The sequence below is a fragment of the Panulirus ornatus genome, chromosome 4 (genome assembly GCF_036320965.1).
Source record: "Panulirus ornatus isolate Po-2019 chromosome 4, ASM3632096v1, whole genome shotgun sequence".
NCBI classification, from domain to species: Eukaryota; Metazoa; Arthropoda; class Malacostraca; order Decapoda; family Palinuridae; genus Panulirus; species Panulirus ornatus.
Window position 1 is genome coordinate 7,900,733 of NC_092227.1, and position 25,620 is coordinate 7,926,352.

Sequence of the window (25,620 nt, forward strand, 5' to 3'; positions counted from 1 at the left end):
AAATATGGAATGACTTGAGGACGTTACCGAAGGAACCAGTTGGATGCACATGGGATTGTTTGTGAGGGGGAAAATTCGGTTCTACAATAAAGACAACCTCATTCATCTCCTTTACCCTCCCGTTTCCCCGCAGGTGAAGGACAAATACCGAAACGAGTCGGCCATCGGCGAGGTTACCATCACCGTAGTAGACCTGACGGAAGAGGCTGTGAGACAGTCCGGCTCCTTCAGGGTCGCTGGCTACACCGCTCACCAGGTCCTCCAGCAACAGCAGGTGAAGTTCCTGGAATCACACCGTTATTCCATGGATATGGGGTCGGGTTCTTCTAGGGTAGGTGCTGGCGTTCTTCGAGGGTAGGTACTGGCGTTCTTCTAGGGTAGGTACTGGCGTTCTTCTAGGGTAGGTACTGGCGTTCTTCTAAGGTAGGTACTGGCGTTCTCGAGGGTAGGTACTGGTGTTCTTCTAGGGTAGATACTGGCGTTCCTCTAGGGTAGGTGCTGGCGTTCTTCTAGAGCAGGTACTGGCGTTCTTCTAGGGTAGGTACTGGGATTCTTCTAGGGCAGGTACTGGCGTTCTTCGAAGGCAGGTATTGGCGTTCTTCTAGGGTAGGTACTGGCATTCATCTTAAAGGATGAGAAATGTTACTATATCCATATTGTGAAACGTTATTCTTTTTTTAGTTTAGAAACTGGTGAATTACCTCGGACGGTGGGCAAGATACTCCTTTCCGAGTTAAGAGAGAGGCACCACATCTGTAGCTTCGTTTAAGACAGTTGTAACAGCAGAAGGTGAAGAGTTTCTCTTTAGATCTTGACGATATGATGAGAGTCGAGTTTCGTAGAGGTATTTCTCTCTCTCTCTCTCTCTCTCTCTCTCTCTCTCTCTCTCTCTCTCTCTCTCTCTCTCTCTCTCAACGCTATTTTTATGATACAATATGAAAAAGATATTCCTGGTTTTGTAGCTTTTTCCAGCTTCGAGTGGACACTTCCAAAAGTTTAGTTCAACTCCAATAAAATGAAATTTTAACTGTACGTATACCGCATAAATTTGAAATAAAATTTCGTTGCCCCACAGTCGCGTTGTAGAATAGCCGAATACATTCCCAGCATCGGTTGAATTTGATCAAAATTTTTTTTACATTGGACTTGCAAGGGAATTTCTCACCGCGTGAAATACACTCCACTCGCCCACCTTCGTCAGCAGGTGACCGATAACTCCACTTCCCTCTCTTCGCTTAGGCCGCGACGTCGGGCACGAGCTTGTACGAGCGCCTGAAGAAGGCCCTGGGCTTCATCCACAGCATCTCCGCGGAGAACGTGGACATCTTCACCCTGAGGGACGTGGCAGACGGTGTGGACGTCCGATACAACTGCCACAGCTCCCCCTACTACACCGGCTGCCAGGCTCAATGGCCTCATGATGTCTCGTAGGGAAGAGGTGAGCATTCCATATCCTGCAGTTGGAGTAGAGTGGGTGGTGATGGTGTGGGTTCTTCTTCTTCTTCATCCTCTTGTGTCTGTCTTGTATACTGTCATCATTAAACTACCATCCAGCAGACGTATTTATGACATCACTAATCGTCATCATGTTGCAACTTCGCCGTTCTCTTCTTCCCGTCAGCTCAATACCGCCCTCGGCGTGGACATCTCGCTGGTGAACATCAACGAGTGTCTCTACGAGGCCGTGTCCCCCTGCAACACCAAAAGCTGCCAGCAGTTCCTGCGTCCTAACCTCACCTCGCCTCTGGTCGTCGCTGGCGACACCACCACGATGGTCGGCGTCGACATCACCGAGGAATACACCTTGCGACTGCGGGGCCTTAGAGCCTCTCCCGTCCGAGTGTTACAGCGGGTTCTGCCTCAACGGTGGCGAGTGCTACAAGGCCAACAACAGCCTCGCCTGCAAGTGTCCCGTTGAGGAGGACTACGGCCCAAGATGTGAGCTGAAGAGTGAGAGGTTTGAGGGAGGGTATGCGTGGTACGAACCGCTCAAGGTGTGCGAAAATGCGTCACTGTTCATGTCCTTCGATACGAGGGAAGGAGACGGTCTCCTCCTGTATTCAGGACCGACGGTTCCTCGGCCTTGGAATGACTACCCTCGAGATTTCATATACGTCTTCCTCAAGGACTGGGTATTACAGACCTACATGGACATGGGAACAGGGACCGTGAACATGGCCATTCCAATAGAGCACAACAAGGTTCGAGCCTTCGACTACACCATCACTTGGGACGACAGAGGCGTCACCTTCGAAGTCCTCAACTGCCTCGGTAACTCGACTGCTGAGAATCTACCGACGTGTAAGAGGACCGTCCCCCTGGCGGGCTTCAAGTCCCCCAGCCACCTCCTCAACGTGGAGGGACCCATGCAGCTGGGGGGAACTGCGGCCATGGCCAATTTCAAAGTGTTGGCCACCTCGCACGACTGGACCCTCACGCCGCCCACGGTCAAGCCATTCCTAGGGTGTGTCCTGGAGTTCCGCCACAACGACTACCTCTACGACCTCAACGCCACGGACTACGACAAGTCTACGTTCAGACCCTGTGACGCCCTGGGGCCATCCCGGGTCATAATGGGGAAGCAGTCTATTGTCATCATCGTCGTCAGCTTACTGTGCCTCATATGTGAGTATTCTCGGTCGTGTCTTCTGTACATTCCTCGATCCTAACCTGATAATCCAAGTGTCCCTTTTTACGTACCCAGAATCATTCATAAAACAAAACAAAAAAAAAAAAAGGCCACACTGACAGAGGTCTTCACTAAGTGTTCTCTTGACCAGACGGAGAAAACTTGGGAGAGGCAAAGTCTGATCAGTATAAATGACATCACTTTTCCTAAAGTATAACAACTTTCAACAACAATACGAAGGCTCCTTTTTCCTCTCTCTCTCTCGCTCCCTATTAGCATAGCGAGGTAATGTATGAATCCCATTTTTTTTTTTAATCTACAATTCACTGACAGCTTCTCCACCAGCACCTACAGAAGTACTCCCGTGTTGGGAGTGAGGACGACAGGGCCCCGTTATTCTTTCATGACGAAGGCTCACTCACGGAGGGAAGTCCTCCTGGAAGCCTTTGCTTCCACGCCAGTCAAGGGCCTGGCTTTGACTGGTGGATGTACATTGTGTATGATATAAATGACTAAGGAGAAATTGGGGTAAGGGGGGAGGGAGGGAAGAAAGGGAAACTAAAAAAAAAAGAATGCACTGCAGGATACTAGAACTTGCACTGTAGGAACCTATAACTTGCACTGCACGAACCTATAACTTGCACTGCAGGAAACTATAACTTGCACTGCAGGAAACTAAAAACTTGCACTGCAGGAACCTATAACTTGCACTGCAGGAACCTATAACTTGCACTGCAGGAACCTATAACTTGCACTGCAGGAACCTATAACTTGCACTGCAGGAACCTATAACTTGCACTGCAGGAAACCAGAACTTGCACTGCAGGAACCTATAACTTGCACTGCAGGAACCTATAACTTGCACTGCAGGAAACTAAAAACTTGCACTGTAGGAAACTAGAAACTATCTTTATCATAGAAATTGTAGATCGTATCCTTCACGCCCCTAACGCCTCCGCCTGATGTCTTCTCCCCCGCTGGGTTACAGTGTTGGTGTTGCTGATCCTGTGTCTAGCGCGGCGTGGCAAGAAGACTGTCTCCTACCCCGAGCTGGACGGCATAGTCAAGGAGACCATCGGCGGGACGGACCTCGAGGGCTTCGGCGAGAAGGACATGACCCAGTATGACCTCAAGTTGCTCCGCGTCGGCCCAGATGGCTACCTCTTCAATGGTGAGTTGGACTGAGGCTGTTTTCCCCATGGATCTCCCTAGGTTAGACCATTGTGGTAAAAGTGTGGTTGAAAGTCTACATTGCACCGAGTTAGGTAACAAGTTTCGGGTCGAAATACATTGAAGATGGGGTTGGAACAGACTGTAAATATACATAACCCCTTATGATGCGTGTGTGTGTGTGTGTGTGTGTGTGTGTGTGTTGCAACAGACTGTAAATATATACATAACCCTTATGATGCGTGTGTGTGTGTGTGTGTGTGTGTGTGTGTGTGTGTGTGTGTGTGTGTGTAAAACATCAGCAAATCGACGTTATGGGCATTTTCTTTTTTTTTTCCGACCGTTCATATGTATGAGTGATCTCACTGTGGGTTAAACCAGGCTCTTTGAACTGCTCTTGCTGTCATCTTGTGAGGAGTGTGAAGCGTCTGTCAACCCCAAAGCCCACAGACGACCTCCCGTACTCAAATCAGGACGCAACTTCACCTCACTGCCCTGTCTCTCGCGTCTTTGATAAAAGTCATTAGGTATAAAAAGAAGAAAGAAAAAAAACATACTTCCGCGTCGCCCTGTTTTGTTAGTGTCCTGCGGGATAAATAAAGTCCCTTGACAAAAAAAAGAAAAAATAAGAACGTAAAGGCCATGTTTTAAATCACATGTATGACCACTTAATGCCGGCAGTGGGTGTCAGGTAGCACGTAAAAAAGGTGTTTGTTGTAGAACCCTCTTCACACTTGGGCTCCAGTAGCCTCAACCACCGGCAAAAAGCACGCCTCCAGGTCTGGTGTGGTGAGAGCTGTCTGGCATCATCCTGACGCTCAGGAAAAAGTCACTCACTGGTCCTGGTGGATGTGTGTTTACCCAGATATGGAGGGACGCGCCGGTAGCAAACGTTTCCAGGAAACATCTTAGTCCTGGAATCACATCTTTTGTCGGTTACTGGTATGTAAGAATGGAGATATGTAGTTCATTAACTCTTTGTATATTATAGAAAGTAACTGATGAAGAATATATGAACACAACACACACACACACACACACACACACACACACACACACACACTCACACACACACCAAGGCAAAGCAAGCTCACACTGTCGCTGCTCTAACCACATCTGCTACGTTAGGGCTCCATGAACAACTACGCCTCTCTTGCCCGAGCGAACCACGCCTATCCATACTAACTACATTCCTTCCCCGCCCCCCATATACATATGTTTACACAGCAGGACCTCCCCTACACCGATAAACACAACAATGACGAAACACATACGCACCAGAATGACCCCAGAAAGGCCCTATGCAACCATCTTCCCATCCAAATTCCAAACATCAGCCCATCACACATACAGCCATCTGGAACAACATTCCATGGATATATGCGAGGTACTCTTAATCGTCTGCTCTGAAAACCACCCATCCCTGCAGCATTCATGACAAACGCTGTTTAAACATACCACAGGGCATTCCTCCATGCTCAAGAGATACTGAGCACTTACGCCTGAAGTGCCCATATGCTCACAGTAGACACACACACACACACACGTTCACACCCACAAAGCCTTACTTGATGACCTCTAGTCTCTCCCGGTGGACGTGGTCGCTTCCCTGAGCGCTGCGACCGCGTCACTGAGGGGATTCCAGTAGCAAAGAGGTACTCCATACCCCATATGTTGTAGTCATAGATACTTTGATGGTGTTATCCATATCGAACTTGTAAATAACGCTCGCTGTAGTGATCCCAAAACCGCCAACTGACGCCCAGTTCTCATGTCAACATATGGGGTCAAAGAACACGTAGGGCGTCAGTTCTTTACCCTGGCTGCGCGAAGACGGGAGGAGGGCTCCAGTCTGCTGGTCACAGGTACTCCATATGGCGTTCGCAACTTTGCTGGGGTCACGCACGGCTGTAGTCGCTACACGTCCAGTAGTAGTTAGCTGCTAGACCCTCCCTCTCACACACACACAGGTTGCGGTAGTGTTTGCCTCAGGAAGGGGTAGGGTAGGTGGGTCAACTTCTACCCACTGCTTGTTCTCCTATAGTTCGTAGTGGGGTTGATCACAAGGCTGTTGATAATCGCCTCGTGTCTGTCATTAGCTGGGTTGATAGTGAGCCACGGTCTCGGAGGCTCCTCCTTCCGTCACGTATGAGGAGACATCAGTGGAATGGTAATCTCTTAAGAAACACCGTCGCGCCTGTTGCAAACTGTATTCTATTTTGGCTCACAAATGTTCTGTATTTCTGTAATGGGAACGTCTCGACGTCTCACCCTACTTTATAACGAACGGCGTAGGAAATATATATATATATATATATATATATATATATATATATATATATATATATATGTGCTCTTTTGTGAAGAATTTCCACTGGTTTCTCTGTGTGACGATCCCTAGAGTTTAGAAGCCACTTATCACAACTTGAGAGAACTAGTCTCCTACCTCCTCCTCCTCTACCTCCTCCTCCTCCCTCCTCCTCTTGGTTCCTCCGGCTGCACGACTTCCTGTCACTCGAGTGCCGCCCTCCCCAGACTTGGCCACTCTTCTCCACAAGTTGATGCATCTTAGGACCAACTTGGATGTGTATAAATGGCTCTGAGCCCCCCGGGCAATTCAGCAGAAGGGAAGTACATCTAACATTCGGCAGCGGTTGTCTCAAAAGTCTTTAATGGGACAGTAGTGACAGGCTTGCATGTCGCAATGTGCTCTTAACGCGGCGAGAGAACTTGGTGTCTCACTGGGTTTGTTTGGCGACAGTCCTCCCCCTGACACATGTATGTTTGCTTTGGTGCACAGTTCTCTGAGCTCTCGGCAGACTGGCTAGCCATCTTAGATCCCATACGAGCTAGTTGGACTTCGAAGCATCATCTGCAGTGAAGAAGAAGAAGAAGTAGTAGTAGTTCGAGATCTGCTCTTCAGAGAGAGTTGCGGAAGCTAAGTTGTGAGTTGCTACCGAGAAAGAAAATTGGATTCAATCTCACTCCCTTTGTAATTCACTGGCACCCACTAAGACGGATGACGACGTACGGAGAACCGTGTTTTCTTAGATAAACATTGATTACTGCAGGTACGTACGTTTGTTAACGGCGAGAGACGCTGACATTCTTGTTGTTACAACCTGAAAGAAACAACGAAACTGAAAATAAGACGGTGACCAAAACACCGGCTAACAGTTAAGGTGAGATTGGTACAGGCTGGAGGACAAACAACCCATTCACTTCATCGACGGACACACACATAACGCTTCAGCTGATCCTAATGTTCTATTGATCCGCTTCTCTTGGTCACTGCAACCCCAAGTACCTTCCAGCAGAACCCTCCCAGGGTCTTCAAAACCTACAACCCCGTCCCTTCACTCAGCTCTCTCAAGAACCCTACCAAAACATACAACTCTTTCAGCTAGTCCATCCAGTCAGCCCACCTCCTCTCACCCAAAAAAAATCTACGACAAATCCCACCCTAAATTCATCATGTCCTGAAACCCGTCCTCCTTCTAGTCGACACTGACGAAGGATAATTCTTTCGCATTATGTCTAGCCACCTGGGCTTGGACAGCTACCGGGCAAGACCATACAGATCGCCTGGCGGACTTGTACGCAACCTCAGAAACGATCCAGATTTTTACTGCCCGAGATGGTTACTGTTGGGTTCGAACACCATGCTTTACCAAGGGCTGGGGAACAGATGGCAGAGCTGGAGAAAACGAGTACAAATCTCTCACAGCTCAGCAACTGACACTTCCAAAAAAAAACAAAATCTTCAACTACTGCGAAGCGATGTAAACGCTGAAGCTACATGTATATTTGTAGAACTCAAACACAAGGGAGATTTATCGTGTCATATCTTGGAAAATCCTGCAAGGCCCAAATTGAAACCTCATATCGAATTCTTGGCATTCCTCCTCATCTGCACTACAGAACAGTGCCCACATTGGCACAGCAGGTGTGGGAAGGATGTAGATTATACCAGCGATAACGAAAACTGGAGTACAATAATACAACAGACTATAAGCAACCGAGGCCAAAGAAAGAATGGAAAGAAAAAAGTTCCAGTATTCTACCTACAGCTCAGCTCAGCGCACTGTATAGTGGATGGAAATTTCACTGGCCAACGGAGCCACTACGGAGGGACGTGGTGGTTTCCATAGCATTACACGCTGGCCACAGCCAGCCTCCAAGAACAGCCTGACTGATCAGAGAAACAACACGACAGCTTGGTCCCAGACCATGCTGTCGTGTCGGGCAGCAGACCACTGTAACCATCGTGAGGTGCGTGTGAAGTAAGCTTTAAGCTTTCTAATGGTCAACGAACAGAAGATAGTGAGGATCCATAAGTAACAAGAGTCATCAGGTAGTTAAGCTTGAGGGGGAAAGACCAAAATGTGAAGAGGTGTCACAGAGCATGTGATGAGCAGCTGGGGCCCCCCAGTGGGACATGAACCACCTCTCTTACGAAAATTTAGGAGCCATGTAGTGAGCAGGACCTCGGGGGGACTGTAGAATTGTAAGGCGCCAGAGAGACTGTGGCCCAAAAAATGGAAAGAAAAACAAAATTGAATTCCCCATCGTTAAGTTGATATAGTACCAATGACTTGAAGATATTTTCCTTCATGAATTATGACACTTCCCTAGATTCGTTTTCAAATCTGAATGTATCTGCATATATGTACACATATGTATAATTGATATCACACACACACACACACACACACACACACACACACACACACACACACACACAGACACACACGTGTATCAAGTCTCAGTTACTTTATGTTCCTAAACTACTGTCTATACACTTTTTTTTTTTTAAGCAAATGATCCTTTTATGATACCACTGGATTTTCATTATTTTTTCCCCCTCCTTTTCTTCTCATCTGCAGATGTAGATGCAGGCAAAAATTCCTATACTAATCCCGCCATGAATGAGACTTTGCAGGGAGAAGCAGACCCGTCCATCGTGTGTAAGTAAACGTGTTGTACTGTGGTCCCGGGGTTGTCCCAGCTGGTCCCTGCTGCTTGTGGGAGAGATTCTGCTTCTGTTCTTTGACCGTGATGACATTGATCACCTGGTGATTAACACTTGCTCAGCAGCGGCCGTGGCAGATCGCATCTCTGCCACACACTCCTTGAGCCAGACGCTCCTCACGTGCCAACTGCTTCTAACCTATAGACTACAATAGAAGGTTGCCGTGTCTCGCTGTAGTAAACGCTGACTGGTTTTCGGGGATTCTGGGATACTGATTTGTAGTGCTAGATGTAATCTTCTTGTGTGTTCAGCAATGATACTGTGTTTGCTTGTAAGTTTTGAGTGATCTTAACCTATACTGGGCATCCTCTAAATAATTTTATTCTGTTCAAATGGAAAGAATTCTGACTCACAGTAAGAACAAGATATGCTTAGAATAAAGATGTTAACACACACACACACACACACACACACACACACACACACACACACACACACACACACTCTCTCAAACAAGTAAACAACAGGAGTAACACAAAATGATAAAAATCTAATCTTCATTTACTATACGTTTCCGACGACAGTGCAAAATGACACCGCATATGCGACCAGGTAAGCATATATATATATATATATATATATATATATATATATATATATATATATATATATATATATATATATATATATATATATATATATATATGTTTTGGACAATTCATGTTAACCAAATGACGTCCTAGCTTCGTCTCTTCAATTTATATCAACTGACTGTTATATTTCTCTCTTGTGTCTCCCCTGATGATGTGATTATGACACGAAAGTGCACTTGGGAACTTTACGTGTTTCATTTTTCCCGTGGACTCATAGGAATATATATATATATATATATATATATATATATATATATATATATATATATATATATATATATATATATGAGCGTTACCACCCAGGACTGGCGAGGGCGCGCGTCTGGTGACGGCGAGCCGCAGCAACGTGAGGAGAGGGGGAGATTTAAATTCACCGCAACTGTGCCACACCTCAAAGTAGAATGGGGCCTGGATGTCGTCATGAACGAGTCGCAGTGACGAGGCTGCCTTAGAGCGGTGTCAGCGCAGGAGAGACATAACCACGACCAGCGAGCATTTAAAATCCAAGGGAAATAAAAATCTTGAATGGGAGACTATTATAAGACACTCGTGTTGTGATAACTCACAGACACACACCTCACTGGCTCCTCGCTAGACCTCCATAAGCCTCCTCATTAAACCACCACCATCCCCTCCAGCTAGGCATTATCAGTCGTTCCCCTTACACTCGCTGTCGACGTAGCTACGGCGGCTTTACGGCCTGAAGACGAAGCTGAGACACACGGGTGTACCGAGAATGCGACCCACCCCCGAGCAGGACACTGGCGTTAGTTCAATATAGTGGGGACAGACGATATAGTCACAGGCATACACGGCCATGAAATCATGACAAAAACCAGCGAGTTTTCATGACGAAACGGGCATGTAACCATGGTTAGGCGGATGGTAAAGGGATTGAGCCATGACTTTAAAGAAATACAGGGAGCCATGTCATGAGCTGAGCCTGACTCACCTATGTAAAAGGTAACGTCACTTGTGATATTAACGTCGTACGGAAAGCGTCGATTTCCTTTTGTAATTTGATACGAGAGGGAGTGACAATGATTTGAAATGTATTCTTCCTCCTCCTGTTGTTTTCCCGAGCTAATCTTGAATCATATATATATATATATATATATATATATATATATATATATATATATATATATATATATATATTAGTCAGCTGGAGATAATCTCATATCTTTATACGTGGAGTAAATGTGTGTTTTTATGTAAAAACTGAACTATGTCCTTCCCATTAAGTGAATCATTCTTATTCCTCATATATTTCAAAAATTCCCATATATCTTTTTTTTTTTCTTCTCATCTGCAGATGTAGATGCAGGCAAATATTGCTATACTAATCCCGCCATGAATGAGACTTTGCAGGGAGAAGCAGACCCGTCCATCGTGTGTAAGTAAACGTGTTGTACTGTGGTCCCGGGGTTGTCCCAGCTGGTCCCTGCTGCTTGTGGGAGAGATTCTGCTTCTGTTCTTTGATCGTGATGACATTGATCACCTGGTGATTAACACTTGCTCAGCAGCGGCTGTGGCAGATCGCATCTCTGCCTCACACTCCTTGAGCCAGACGCTCCTCACGTGCCAACTGCTTCTACCCCAATAGACTAAATCAATGCCCCAGTTTGTGTTGCTTGTGTGAGGTACTTTGCTCCTCCTAGTTAGTAGACACTGCATCACTGATCTTCTAAAGGTGTCTTTAAAAAAAAAGAATAATAATAATCCCGTCTTTTATTCATTTCTTTTCTCTTCCCTAAGAGGATGATTTCTGCGTCTGCAGCTCTTCTGAAATCTCATGTTTTATGCGTACACAAGCCTCATAACTTCTAAGGTTAAGTCATGGGCGGAGTGACACAAGTGTGATCAAACTCTCCCTCCATAACATACGGGTGGAGCTCACGAATGGTGATCACGCGTGCACCAACTAGTCTCGTGTACCCTACCATGTGTAATTACATAGTTAACTATCACCTTCCATGTCTAAATATATGGTTAACTATCACCTCCCTTGTCTAATTACATAGTTAACTATCACCTCCCATGTCTAATATATAGTTAACTATCACCTCCCTTGTCTAATTACATAGTTAACTATCACCTCCCATGTCTTAATACATAGTTAACTACCACCTTTCATGTCTAGTTACATAATTAACTATCACCTCCCATGTCTAATTACACAGTTAACTCTCACCTCCCATGTCTAATTACATAGTTAACCATCACCTCCCATGTCTAATTACATAGTTAACCATCACCTCCCATGTCTAATTACACAGTTAACTATCACCTCCCATGTCTAATTACACAGTTAACTATCACCTCCCATGTCTAATTACATAGTTAACCATCACCTCCCATGTCTAATTACACAGTTAACTATCACCTCCCATGTCTAATTACATAGTTAACCATCAATTCAGGGTCAGGGTTGACTGGAATATTTCTTTTTTTTTTCAATTCACTTCCCTTCTTGAACCACATTCCTGCTGGTCCACCCCCCACTCACTCTTCTCTGAGTTCATACGTCGGAGGCTGGCACGTGAGAGACAGCTGGGGTGAATGCCAGCTATGTGAATACCTCACCAGAAACACACGCACCCAGACAGCAAGTCATGTACACGAACAGACATAAGTTTGTTCCAGCGACAATGGAACGACCTGGACGAGACTTTCTTGAACACGTACTGATTTAAAACGTTGCAGTTTGATTTAGGACAGGCACCAAACATATCGTTTCACACTTATTTGTACTTCATTCAAAGTGTTTGACACACACACACACACACACACACACAGGAATATATATATATATATATATATATATATATATATATATATATATATATATATATATATATATATATATAAGCGTGCAAAAACTTGAATCACAAAGTCTAATCTGGTTTGCCCTTTTCCAGCAGGTATAATGCCCTAGAACCATTTCAGCACCAGTAATGACCCTTCCTAAGCCCCTTTTATCAGAATTAAAGACTCCCCCTGGAATCCTTCCAGCAGGCGCTATAAAGATCTCCCCCTGGAATCCTTCCAGCAGGAGTAAAGACCATGCCTGGACCTGTTTGAGCAAGGGCACTGACCATGCCTAGACTTCCCCAGCAGGAGTAATGACTATCCCTGGAAATCTTCCAGCAGAAGGAGTGACACTTCCTCGAATCCTTCCAGCAAGAGCAATGACTCTCCCTGGAACCCATCTAGCAGAAGTAATGACACTGCCTGAAACCCTTCCAGCGGGAGTAATGACTTCCCATGGAACCCTGCTAGGGACCCCTTCCTTCAGGAGCAACGACCCTGCCTGGATCTCTTGTACCAGGAATAATGACGCTGCCTGGAACCCTTCCAGAGGGAGTAATGACTTCCCATGGAACCCTGCTAGGGACCCCTTCCTTCAGGAGCAACGACCCTTCCTGGATCTCTTGTACCAGGAATAATGACACTGCCTGGAACCCTTCCAGAGGGAGTAATGACTTCCCATGGAACCCTGCTAGGGACCCCTTCCTTCAGGAGTAACGACCCTGCCTGGATCTCTTTCAACAGGAATAATGACACTGCCTGGAACCCTTTCCCTCTCCTCCCTAGAGTTTTCCTGAGCTCTCCCTTCGTCAGGTCATCTATCCCTCGTTCCCGGCGGACTTCCAACATTTACCGGTGACCGTCTGCCGCGTCGCAGGCTATTTCCCAACTCACAAAGGACTCGAAGGCTCATTTTCTGCCACTGAACACCACCCAGTCGAGATTCCCAACCCCCGAATTTGTCGCGGCTCACTCATGAATGCCGGGCTGATGGTGGATAGAGGGAATACCAAGGCTGGGTAAATGGGGGCCAGAATTGGCCGCTCTGAGATGAAACATTGTTTAAGCCGTAGTGGGGAAAACGGTCAGGTGTCCTTCAGTTACCGTACGGAGGTCAAATACGGAGAATAGATTTTAGGGCTTGAGTCTTCCCGTAGGTCGATGGGTGACAGACGGGACTTCTCCCCTGTTAACTTTTGCGGCGTTAACTCCCCCTCCCTTCCACAGCCGCTCTGCCGTGTCCAACCCGAAGCCAGTGATTCCACGACCTTCACCTTTAACCCGGTCATTATCAAACGTTTAGGGCAGGTCGAGGCTGGCAGACCCTACATTAGTTACTCCTTAGATTCCCGATATTACTGATAACTGAGTTATTTACGGTGCTGATGATCAGACAGACAAGGAAACACACTGTATTATGTGTAACACCTAACCAGTGTATCTTCACCCGAATGGCAGCCAAAAACTCAATAAACCATTTGATTACTCATTTGCAGACGAACCAACCACACAAAGCTTAAGTCTCGTATCAACCACACTAAGCTTAGGACTAGTATCAACCACGCTAAGCTTAGGACTAGTATCAACCACGCTAAGCTTAGGTCTAGTACCAACCACACTAAGCTTAGGTCTAGCATCAACCACACTAAGCTTAGGTCTCGTACCAACCACACAAAGCTTAGGTCTCGTATCATGCTGAGGAGTCAATATGGAGTAGCATATGTTTCTCATCCTCAAGATGCAGTACACCTCCATCCGATGCATCTCTCTCACACACGTAATGTTTACCGTCCCACTGTTCTTGTCTCTCATATAATACGTTATCGGTTCATGTCCACTCTCCAAGGCAGACAACTCTCTCTCTCTCTCTCTCTCTCTCTCTCTCTCTCTCTCTCTCTCTCTCTCTGCAACCTCTAGAACTATATCATTTTCACACACACACACACACACACACACACACACACACACACACACACACACACCAGGTTGTTAACTCTACGCTAATCTCATTAAGTAACTGTTTTCTTTATCTATCATCGAAATCTTATCAAACTTTATTTTTGCGACAAGCAAAGATCCTCTCTTTGGGGGTCTGTCTAGCCTAAGGCATCTCAAAGTTTCTTCTCTCAAGCTACCACGAGAATATGCTTTTCTTGTTACTCTTGTTACTCCTCTACTGCTGTTACTCTTGTTACTCCTCTACACTCCTCTATTACTGTTACTCTTCTTACTCCTCTACGCTCCTCTGTTCCTGTTACTCTTGTTACTTCTCAACACCTTGCTATGTTACACTGAAGTCGTCACTATTCATACACTCGAGGCGACACTCAGTGTTCTCCCAGTAACACTTACAGCTTCCCACTGTAACACTGATTACCTCCAACCTCCAAGAAATCATGACACTAAGTGTTAAGTACATAACTCCTGGTCCGCCAGAGTACAACATGATCAATAACACTGAACGACCATAGGCGTACGTCTGCGTAATGTCATTAGGAACTTTCGTTACTGCTGTTCTTATTACGTAACTACAAAAACAAAAAAAAATTTTCCTCCAACCCCACCATCACCACCACCTCCCCCTCCTCACCCTCCCTCTCACACCAGCTGATCTGATAATTCTAACAAAATGTCTGAATTCATGATTAGCTTCATACATCCCACACTTACGATACTGATCATTTGCATACCGCGCCACCCTCTCGCATCTGGTTCCTCTCGTGATTGCTGCTGCCCAAATGCAGTCTGTAGAAAATGCCTCGCTTCATGAATGCCTACGAAGTTCCTCTACAGCAATCCGACACAAAGTGATGTTCTGTAGTCACGTCAAGACATGCTCCTCATCAACTCTTTGACGGGTTTGTCACAGCCTGTGCTGCGCCCTAGTGGCTCTGTGCCACATTTGGACCTGTCAGTGTAGTACTCCACCGTTGTAGTTTGACACACTTCTCATCCCGAGGTCTGAAGTAAGTCGTGACTCACGTCGTCGACCTCCTCGACACGTCTGGGTGTGCTGGGATGACGTACATGTAGCAGGAAGGAGGGAGGAAGGGAGCTGGTGTGGCGTCTGCCCTGTTAATGAGAGGCACAGCCGTGTGTGCACGATGATCATGGACTTTAAAACACAAACTATGTCTCGCTTCTGCTGACGAAGAAATATTACTCAATTCATTTTCTTTTTTTCTACAGTCTTGGACATTTGTAATGTATACACTTGCTTTATATAAGACCTTTGCCCCCCTCACCCACCTTATATACTATAGACAACGTCTCCTCCCGCTAAAGTGAGGTGGCATACGGGGAACAGACGAATAAGGGCTTCATTTGCACGCATCCGGCACAAGCTGTCACGTATAATGCACCGGAAACAAAGCGGACCATTCACACGCATGCGCCTTTCATGGAACTTGCCGTCTGCGGCTCCTGGTCCCCGCCCACACTCTCTGTGTGCGCGTGTAGGGTGAGACGGGACGCCCACACCCTGGTCCCGAGGACGATGCAAATGGAGTCGAGGGCATCTCCAGGGAGATGGAATTTCTCCCATCAGTGGCGCGGTGGTATGGAGTACGCCCGTTGTTCTCCATAACCTGGGTTCAGTTCTCGTAGTCGACATGGTGAAATTGTTTTACCATTATCATAATTACTATATATAACTCTAGGGGCCCCCTTTTTTCTTGGGGGAGGGGGGGGGGTGGTTTCTTGTATGTTTAAGGCTGCGCCCCGCGCGGTAGTAAAGCATGGTGGGCACCTTTGGGAATGAGGGTGTCTCGTGTGTGGTGTCGGACGGCAGTCAGTGGAGGTCAGTTGTGGTGTGGTGTGGTGTTGGTGCTGGCAGCTGTCAATTTTCACGGTGTTTACACCAGGCGATCATCACCCATCTTCCCCTACCCCCACTCCCACCCTTCTCTCTCTCTCTCTCTCTCTCTCTCTCTCTCTCTCTCTCTCTCTCTCTCTCTCTCTCTCTCTCTCTCTCTCGAGAGAGAGAGAGAGAGAGAGAGAGAGAGAGAGAGAGACACACGCTGACACACGTCCTACCACAGTGTGTGTGTGTGTGTGTGTGTGTGTGTGTGTGTGTGTGTGTGTGTGTGTGTGTGTGAGTGAGTGAGTGAGTGAGTGAGTGAGTGAGTGAGTGAGTGAAGTGAGTGTGTGTGTGTGTGTGTGTGTGTGTGTAACATTGAAAATTTTCAGAATACACCCAAGAGAACAGAGAATCAAAGATAATTCTTTTATTGTTCGTACACCGTTGTACATTTCTCCGTCGACTGCGTCTCTCAGTGCCTTAGTACGACGACCACGACCCTTGGGTTTAATTAGCCACGGTCACAGGTCAGACCATCAAGCCCGTGGATCAAACTGTCGTTCTCAAGGGTCGTGCTAACTGCTCTAAGGTCGTACCGTCGTGCTCGAGGGTCGTACCGTCGCACGGAGGGTTTCCTAGAACGCTATAGTTAACATTACCATATCATATAAATGCTTCTTTCAAAGTATCACATCTCACTTTTCTTTTAAGATTCAACTTCGGTAACTTCTTGATATGATTGGCCTCATATGAATTCAGCATCGGCTAGCTGCTCTCACAGTCACAGAGGGCTTTTTTTTCATCATCTTACAGACAGACAAGACAATCATCGTTATTGTTTCATAATCTTTAAAATGGTTTTAATGTATAATCTCTTTTCCTTTATTCTCTTTATCATATACAAATCGACATGAGACCCATAATGGGAGAGGTAATTCCATTCGAAACTTTAATCGCCAGTCTTTTTATTTTTTTTCAATCCTCCTCTTGAAAAAATTGTAATAAAAAAAAAAGGCCTTCCATTTGTTTAACTCTTTACATTTTCTTTTTTTACGAGCTGGTGCTGGGGGGGTCTGCTAACCTGTTGCTTCCCGCCAGGACCCGGGGTACACATTTCACAGTCTCCCAAGCTTCTCTCTGTGGTTTATTCTCTGCTTTTTCAAACACTTTAATCCAAATTTTCCCAGGCCAAATAAATTTTCTCTGTCATATCTGATTACTGGAAACTGTTTGTTTCATAATTACAATGTAATCGTCAAGAAAAATGTATTTCACTGCTATTCGTGGAGTTCGCAAGTTTCATGGAACTGATATTATGGAAAACACTGAACACGTGAGGGACAATCATCTTATTGAACAAGCGTGTAATGAAACACTTCAGAATATTAAACTGACGAGAAACAGAATTAATTAACAAATGGTCAGAACATCTCGAAATTATATATTCAACCTGCTCCTCTCTCTTCTCTCCTCTCTCCGTCTTTTTTCTCTTGCCTTCTTTTTAATTGTATCCTTCATTACTTCTCTCTCTCTCTCTCTCTTTTCTCTCGCCTTCTCTTCAACTGTATCTTTCCTCTACAAATCATGGCATCATACAGTTATTCATGATCTGTACTGACTTGCATATAAATTCACATTGAACTCTATAGCGTTCATATCATCGAATCCCCGATCTATTACCAGCCCTTCGACGCAGTCCAACGTCAAACAGATGAGCTGTAGTACGCTTGTAGGCTTTTGCTTAAAGACAGGAGAATGTGGCCAAGAATACACAGAAATAAGACCTTTCTCTTCCTCAACGCTGAGGTAGCAAAGACGTGTGTGTGTGTGTGTGTGTGTGTGTGTGTGTGTGTGTGTAAAGGTCAGGGTACCTTTATCTTCTGTGATACCTCATCGATGTTAATAATGGCTTTGTAATTAATCTGCCACATTTATCAAACGCTGGTGACGCGTCGCCGGTATTCTATACCAAGATATGTTTACTATTCGCATCAGAATTAAGTTTTCATCTTCTTGATCAAAGACAGAAAAGGAAATCTAAGTGCAAAATGCAACGCAAAAGCAAGATGTTACGGCCTCTCAGTCACTCGTAACAGCAGTAGAAATCACGGGAGAGCGACTGTACAACACTTGAGTTCCAGACTTTTTGTAGATGGCCTTTGACCTGACCCTCATGAGTAAGGTCGGAGGCAAGGGGTCAAAGGCCGTAAGGATCATGCTCAAGGGTCGTTAACTGTCGTGCTCGGGATTCGAACGAACGGTCGTGGTCAAAGGCTTAATATTCATGGTGTGATTACATAGTCTCTCAAGGGCCATTCACTCACTCCTCTCTAATGCTCCTCTGGTTCAAGTCTCTCTGACGTGCTGGGGGAAGTAAAGCTCACATGGAAATGTTTCCTCCTTGTGAATAATAACAACAGCTTGTTACAAAGCCTGCTGGTTTGCTCTCCCACAACCCCAGCACCTCAAGAACTCCTGGGTTCGAATCCCTTTCTCTCATCTCTCTGCGGTGCTTGCTCATGGCATATATATATATATATATATATATATATATATATATATATATATATATATATATATATATATATGATGGAAATGTATAATGCATCTTGTCTCTCTCTTCCTCTACACCTGCAGGCCAAGTGACGAAAAGTTCCTCGTCTTTGTGAAACTTTACGTTTTCAGTCTTCTTTCCTGCAGGTGAACCTGACACATTTTCCTTTGAAGTCTCCCGTTTTCTTTGGAGGACCAGGAGCTACGTGAGCCACCACCACCTTCCTCTTGTAAAAAAAAAAGCATCTAACTTTATCTTCCTCATTTGAAGAGTCGGTCAGCACACCTTGTCTTGTGGCTTTTCTCAAGTTTAATCTCTTTCTTTCTTTCTTTTTTTTTTTTTAATCTCTCGCTCACACAGGGGAGGACAGAAGGCGGCTACCTGACGTTGCCGACGCCCCTCGCCAGAAGCGTGAGGCGCCCTTGGCCAAGATGCCGGAGGGGCTCAGCATTGGCGACTTCATTGATGAAAACATTAAGAAGGTGAGTTTATGAGTCGGTGTTGGAACGCTTTATGGTGATGATGGTGATTACGATGATGATAATTAGGATAATGAAATGATAATTATGATAGTAATGATAATGACGATGGTTATCATCATGTGTGTGTGTGTGTGTGTGTGTGTGTGTGTGTGTGTGTGTGTTCTCCTAACGTCCTCTGTGTTCTTCTCCTCCGCCTCAGGTGGACAAGGACCCAGCCGATTTCGACGACGTCCGCCACTACTGCTACGAAGGAGACGAAATGTCTATCGCATCTCTGTCTTCCATCGACTCGAGTAAGTAGCTGACCGTACTGTTCTTTCACTCGAGTTCGTAAACCTTATCAATCTACCTGGTGGAAACTACGTTTCTCTTTTGTATTATAGCCTCTATAACGTAGGTTAAAAATGTTCATTCCACAACTTAATTGGAACCTTGAAGCTCGATCAAAGATAGCATCAGACTAGACTTCATTTTCGCTAAAAAGATATGGCTGTGTTCCTTCAAGTCGTTCTCTCTGTTTTTTGTATCCCCCACCACCACCAGGAGGTTCGTCCGAGAGCGACGCGTCATTCGACTACAAGAACGACTGGGGTCCGCGTTTCCAGAAGCTGAACGACATCTACCGCCGCGAGTCTGACGAGGAAGAGGACAGCGAGTTCGAGTTCCCGAACGTCCCCAAGCGGAGGATGCGCGACACCTTACCCCAGCGGGCTAGCGTACCCAAGCCGACCGCCAGCCCGCCTGGTCACTCACCTGCCGGCGGCGCCGCCAACAACCCCCCCGCGAGCGCTGTGGACTCTCCAGCGGCTGTGAACTTCGCAAAGCCCGAGGTCCAGGGCAGTCAGGAGGCCCAGCTGGGGGAGACCTCGCAGCCGAACTACAACGAGGCTGTCAATCCTATGGCTTCCTTCGACAGCGTTCAGGAAGGGGAGGAGTCGTGGTGCTAGTAGATGATGAATGCATCAGGGGAGATAAGACTGAAGAAAGCTTACGACCCGTAGAAACTGGGAAGTCTGGACTCGTCGTTCAAGAGACGCGACAGACTGGTGTATAAGCAGTTAGCGTTCAATAACCAGTAGCCAAGTCATTAAAGTTATTTGTCAACAATCATCTGAGGTGCACTCCTGCCTGTACGGGCCACTTGCCAGTGGACATGATCCATGAAAACGTGTTGTACATTCCCTCTTAAACCACCGGGCAGCCAGTACCCATGTATGATGCAGTGATCTATCCCCCACCCCTCACTCCTTACCCATAATGTATAGACAGTCCGTGATGACCTTGTCTATACCATCCTCCACTTTGGGTCAGTTTAATGACCGTGATAACATAGGGATGACCCTTGACCGACGCCGAGTGCACGAGTGCGCCTCAGATGAACGCATGCTTTCGTGTGGTGTTGTCATACTCCATGAAAGGTGTCACTACTGTTCATTCTCGCTCCGGCGAGTCGGTAACTTCATGCGCTCACTGTCATGTAGAAATAAGATAAGGATTCCAAATGATGCTTAGGGTAATACAAACCAAAGGTGCTTCAATCAAAGATTAGAGAAAGAGAGAGAGAGGGAGAGAGAGAGAGAGGAGGAAGAAAGTTACTCCTTCAGTCGTGTCCTCTTTGCCGCACACCATGATGGGTGGTGGGTAGGGGAGAGACGTATGAGCAGCTAGCTAGCGACCTGATCAGCAGCAGGAGATATACATGGCCTTTTAATTTTGGGGGGGAAACAGTTGGTTAGAAACTGTCTCCTCTCTCTCAGGTTCCTTATGCCGTGTTCGTGTGTTGGTACGCAACAATAGATTAACACTGGCCAAATCTCAGTGATAACTGAAGATGATGATGCTGAAGGGCAAGAAACAAATAAACAAAAAAAAAAAACCCTCTCCTCATCGATTCACTACGAAATACATTTCTTTTTTTTTTTTCTACAACTTTTTTTTTCATATGATAAAAAACGAGAGAAAATGGAAACTTTCAAAAGCTCAGAACCTTACTGGAGATGCGTGTTACTTAGGAGATAAGTTTTGTGTAATCTACCTGTTGTGTATAAGGTTGATATGCCTGTGGTGACGTGTGATGCTTCTCGCCTTTACTGACACATTTCAAAAATCACTTGAGAAGGAACACATAGAACTTATGTCTGGATTTATGATTCATCGTCATCGCGTCAGCCGTTTTCTTTGCGATCAATTTGCTTCCAGTATAATCCACACTCACTCACACCAGCCGTTTTCTTTACACTTAATTTGCTTCTAGTATAATCTATTCTCACTCACATCAGCCGTTTTCTTTAAACTTAATTTGCTTCTAGTATAATCTATTCTCACTCACATCAGCCGTTTTCTTTACATTTAATTTACTTCTAGTATAATCTATTCTCACTCACATCAGCCGTTTTCTTTACACTTAATTTGATTCCAGTATAATCTACACTCACTCTTCTGTGGTACACTGTTCAATAGCTTTACTAAGAAATCTATGTATAGATATATTTTGTTGCATTCATTGAAATATTTCATATGATTGCCTTGCCCACCAAATTTATCTCCACCTTAAAGAAACTGCTCTTTGAATACTTTTTTTTTTTTTACCAGTGGCGATTCATGTAAACCTGTTTTCCTTTTGTTCTTTAGTACACCTTACAGCTGATATGGGAGCTCGATTTCTGACATCTATAAGCGTAACTTCGCTGGGTGTGTGTGTGTGTGTGTGTGTGTGTGTGTGTGTGTGTCCCCGAAGAGGCCGAACTTAGACGCAGAATTCTCAATTGGCCTAATTAATTCATCAACGCGAAAACATTGGAAGTCACGACCTTGTATACAACATGCCCATAACTATGCCGTAGATAACAGGAGACCTGATGGTCTATGGACCGAACACCAGGCCAAACACCAGTAGCAGACACGGAACTGCAAAGCAGATGGCACCTCTGAGCCCCACCTCTCCCTCCGGCTCAACTGCTGGTGGCTGAAAATGAATGAGAAGGGATATGCGTGTCTATGCGAGTTCATGACGGGCAAAATTTTGAACGGGTGTTAAATTCAAGTTATATAGTGAATTCTGCCTTAAAGAGTTCGGACCCCCTTTTTCTTTTCTTTTTTTTTGAGACATGCGTCGCGTTGTCGGTCACTAACACGCTTTGCACAAAGAAGAAACTCTATACGGTCACATTCTGATCTCATGAGAAGGGCGTTAGGTATGGCCTGCCTGCCTGGTATTACCGCATGCTGGCAGGGTACACGATAACACACACACACACACACACACACACACACACACACACACACACACACACACACACATTGGCTTCAGGGAAGGCCAAGGAAATTAACGTCATGTTCTGATTTTTCTCCCGTCTGGCTTGTGATTTATTTTCCCCCCCTTTCTCCTTGACGCCACTCGGGAGTTATCAATGCGCTGAAGGCATTCGAATGCTTCGTGTTATCCTCTGACCGCTTCTCCTCCTCCTCCTCCTCCTCCTCCTGCGACGCCGCATCAAGCAGCGTTGACTATCGCTTTTTATTGTATGGGTTTTGATCTGTATTCTTCTCCGTTGTTGAACGCTTGCTTTAACAAGAGCCAAGGATCCACTGCCAAATGTCTTTTTTAAGTCCAGTACGTTTCGCTAGTCGTGAGTGTGATCATTTACAATAAGGGTGACCACGTGTGTTTGTTTTAACAAATGATTAAAAAAGAATTAATCATAATGAGGGGGAAAATATGTCGAAGAAATATGTCGAAGTATACTTTGTTATATCTACTCACGTCTTCAGCATATGATTGCCTTTCCTTGTTAGCTCGTAAGGGTATGCTCAGTCGTGTGATTCAAACAGGTAATTTTAAGTTACCATTCCCTTAAGTAGGAATCAAGAGAAACTTTTTTGACATGTCGTTCACTTTACGTAACGACGCCCATGCCTTAGGACCGTTACTAAGGTGGTGATTTGCGTGGCCAAAAGAAAAATGAAAAAAAGAAAGAGTGCTAGTGAGTTCATGTGATTTTTTATATTTCTTTGTCTTTTCTCTTATTTCATCGTCTCTCCATTATCCCAGTGGAGGAGACGATGTTTAAAGATGTTTCTCTTCGTTACACAAGACATCTATCACCTCACTAAGGAAAGTTAACTCGAAGTAGTGGAGAGCCAGCAGGTTCTACGGTGACAACAAAGTGTGCGTTCGGGGATGGGCAAACACGTAATGTGAGGTGCACCCAGCTTCACCCTCACTGGGCGAACACCTCTTCCCTGGTCGTGGCCCAAGTGATCCCAGAGAGAGAAACACCGAGTGCCTCCCCTCCATGAACTGAGCAAGTCCCCATGAACCAGGTGGCTCCACATGAATGAGGAAAGTACCCACGAGGCTCCCCATGAACTGGGCAAGTCCCCATGAATCAGGTGGCTCCACATGAATTGGGGAAGTACCCAGGTGGTGACACCCCATGAATTGGGCAAGTCCCCATGAACCAGGTGGCTCCACATGAATTAGGGAAGTACCCAGGTGGCGACTCCCCATGAACTGGGCAAGTCTCCATGAACCAGGTGGCTCCACATGAATTGGGGAAGTATCCACGAAGCTCCCCATGAACTGGGTAACTCCCCATGAACCTAAAAGGCCATCATTGCTACAACACATGGGCTTCACTTGAATAGATCATTTTCTTTCCTGCGTTTGCGTAAAGGACGGTACGAACCACCCCCCCCCCTTGTTGCGAACAGCAGCACAAGTGCGTAGAACAGGAGGTTGGGAGCGGCACTTGATGGGCGAACCAACGCAACTACACCACGTGATATTCACTCATAATACCAACACCTTTTCTTTTTTTTATATCTGTTCTGTTCCGTTGTTGAAGAATTGCTTCTTCTTCCTTCTTCTTCTTCTTCTTCTTCTTCTGCACTTGACACTTGCTTGTGAATCTGTATCAGGTAATGACAGCCTTATGGATCGATCACAAAAAAAAAATATATAATATGTACGATTTTATTATTTTTTTATAACGTCGAGGATCAAAACAAAGAAAGAACACAGTTCCCACAGTGGCTGAATGTTCTGAGAGGGTGAGTATAACAAGACGTAAAAAGTCGATCCTGTCAGAGATTCTGTTGCGAGACTGTTATGCTGAGAAACATTCCCTAAATAGATATAAATATAAATATATTTTCTTTTACTATGTGATTCCATGCTCTTATATTGTTGCCGTAGGAGTGAGGTTATATATATATATATATATATAAAAGAAAAAGAAGTTCCTTCTCTTAAATTTTCATTGTCGATCCTACATTTTCTTTTTTTTTTTCCTGTTTTGATTAAGGATATGAACATTTGTGATGATTTCATGTGCAGTTACGTTTTCTATTTCTTAAATGCATTTCTCTGTATATAAAAGTAAGTCAGTGTACATATCATAGTCTACGATTTATGTGTATGATTGTCCTGTGAGTAGGTGGTCGGTCTCAAAGCACGTACCAGACGCCCCCGGTGAACACTGCCATCTCTGAGCCATGATTAGTACTATTCCGGACGTGTTGTGTGTGTGTGGTTGTGATATGTTTCTCATCTTGAACTTAACCACTTCAAATATCTGCAGTTTTTCTCCATGTCTTAGACTGGTAAAACCATGTTCACAATCACGTAAAAATGACTCAGTCAATATGATGAAATTCTTGCAGTCTACGAAGGATGAAGATGAAACTGAAAATATGATTAAGAACTGGCTTCTTTGGCAGCTGTCACCATGCTCTGGTAGGGGCCCACCAAAACAGTGCCCATCAGAGAGTATACTGAAGTTTAACGGTATACATTGTACGAATTCTAGATCAACAAAGAGTTCTTCATCTAGCATTAATTCTTTCATAATGATCCCCATGGAAAAAACATGCCCCAATTATGGTCATCTCCGATGAAGATAAGACTGTAAGAAGAAGACTGCAGAAATTAATCACAGCTCCAAGGGTGTTTGGAGAACCACACACATAGCTCCAATTTTCAAAGGTGCAGTAGAAGTAGGCTATTCCAGTGAGGTTCGGTGGTGCTTCAACCCAGAGCTGCACAGGGAAGGCTGAGTGTTGATGGGAGGGGGCGTCAGACACGGCCTGCTGCAGGATCCAACTGTTTGATATGTGGGGAAACCTGAGATGTTGTGAGGCAAATGTTTTGTATCAGTCATTTGAAAATAAATCTTTTTATTTATACGGAAATTCATGAATTTCATTTCCTCGTGAAAGTGACGTGAATATCTGTGCAACTGGACACTGGTATTTGGAGAGCTTTTAGCATAGAGTTTTTCAAACCACGCCTCGTTTTCTCGTGTCCATCTTTCACTCTAACTGGTCCATTTTCATCACTGCTGTTCAAGAGGACTTGCCTTTCCCAGTGAACCACTGTGTTCCCAAAGGTTCCTTCCATCTTGTCTCTCACTCTCCTCTTCCCTTCAATCGACCACATTCTCTATATATACACCACTCTCTCCAACGAACGAACCAAATCATTTAACTGCACACGACTCAACGCTGCTATCCTCCACCTCTTTCAAATCTGCTTCATCTTCGCCCGCTT

At 45.3% G+C, this 25,620-nt stretch overlaps 1 protein-coding gene across 1 annotated transcript in view; it reads left to right on the forward strand.

Moving 5' to 3' along the window:
• LOC139765611 (DE-cadherin-like) overlaps nucleotides 1–25,262 on the forward strand; it is a 309,000-nt gene extending 283,738 nt beyond the window's left edge. The window contains 11 exon segments of the mRNA XM_071693268.1: nucleotides 134–274; nucleotides 1,240–1,395; nucleotides 1,397–1,438; nucleotides 1,622–1,801; nucleotides 1,803–2,625; nucleotides 3,618–3,800; nucleotides 8,686–8,766; nucleotides 10,740–10,820; nucleotides 18,949–19,070; nucleotides 19,270–19,363; nucleotides 19,614–25,262. Coding sequence (XP_071549369.1) covers nucleotides 134–274; nucleotides 1,240–1,395; nucleotides 1,397–1,438; nucleotides 1,622–1,801; nucleotides 1,803–2,625; nucleotides 3,618–3,800; nucleotides 8,686–8,766; nucleotides 10,740–10,820; nucleotides 18,949–19,070; nucleotides 19,270–19,363; nucleotides 19,614–20,017 — 2,307 coding nt within the window. The 3' untranslated portion in view covers nucleotides 20,018–25,262.
• The last annotated feature ends 358 nt before the right edge of the window (nucleotides 25,263–25,620 follow it).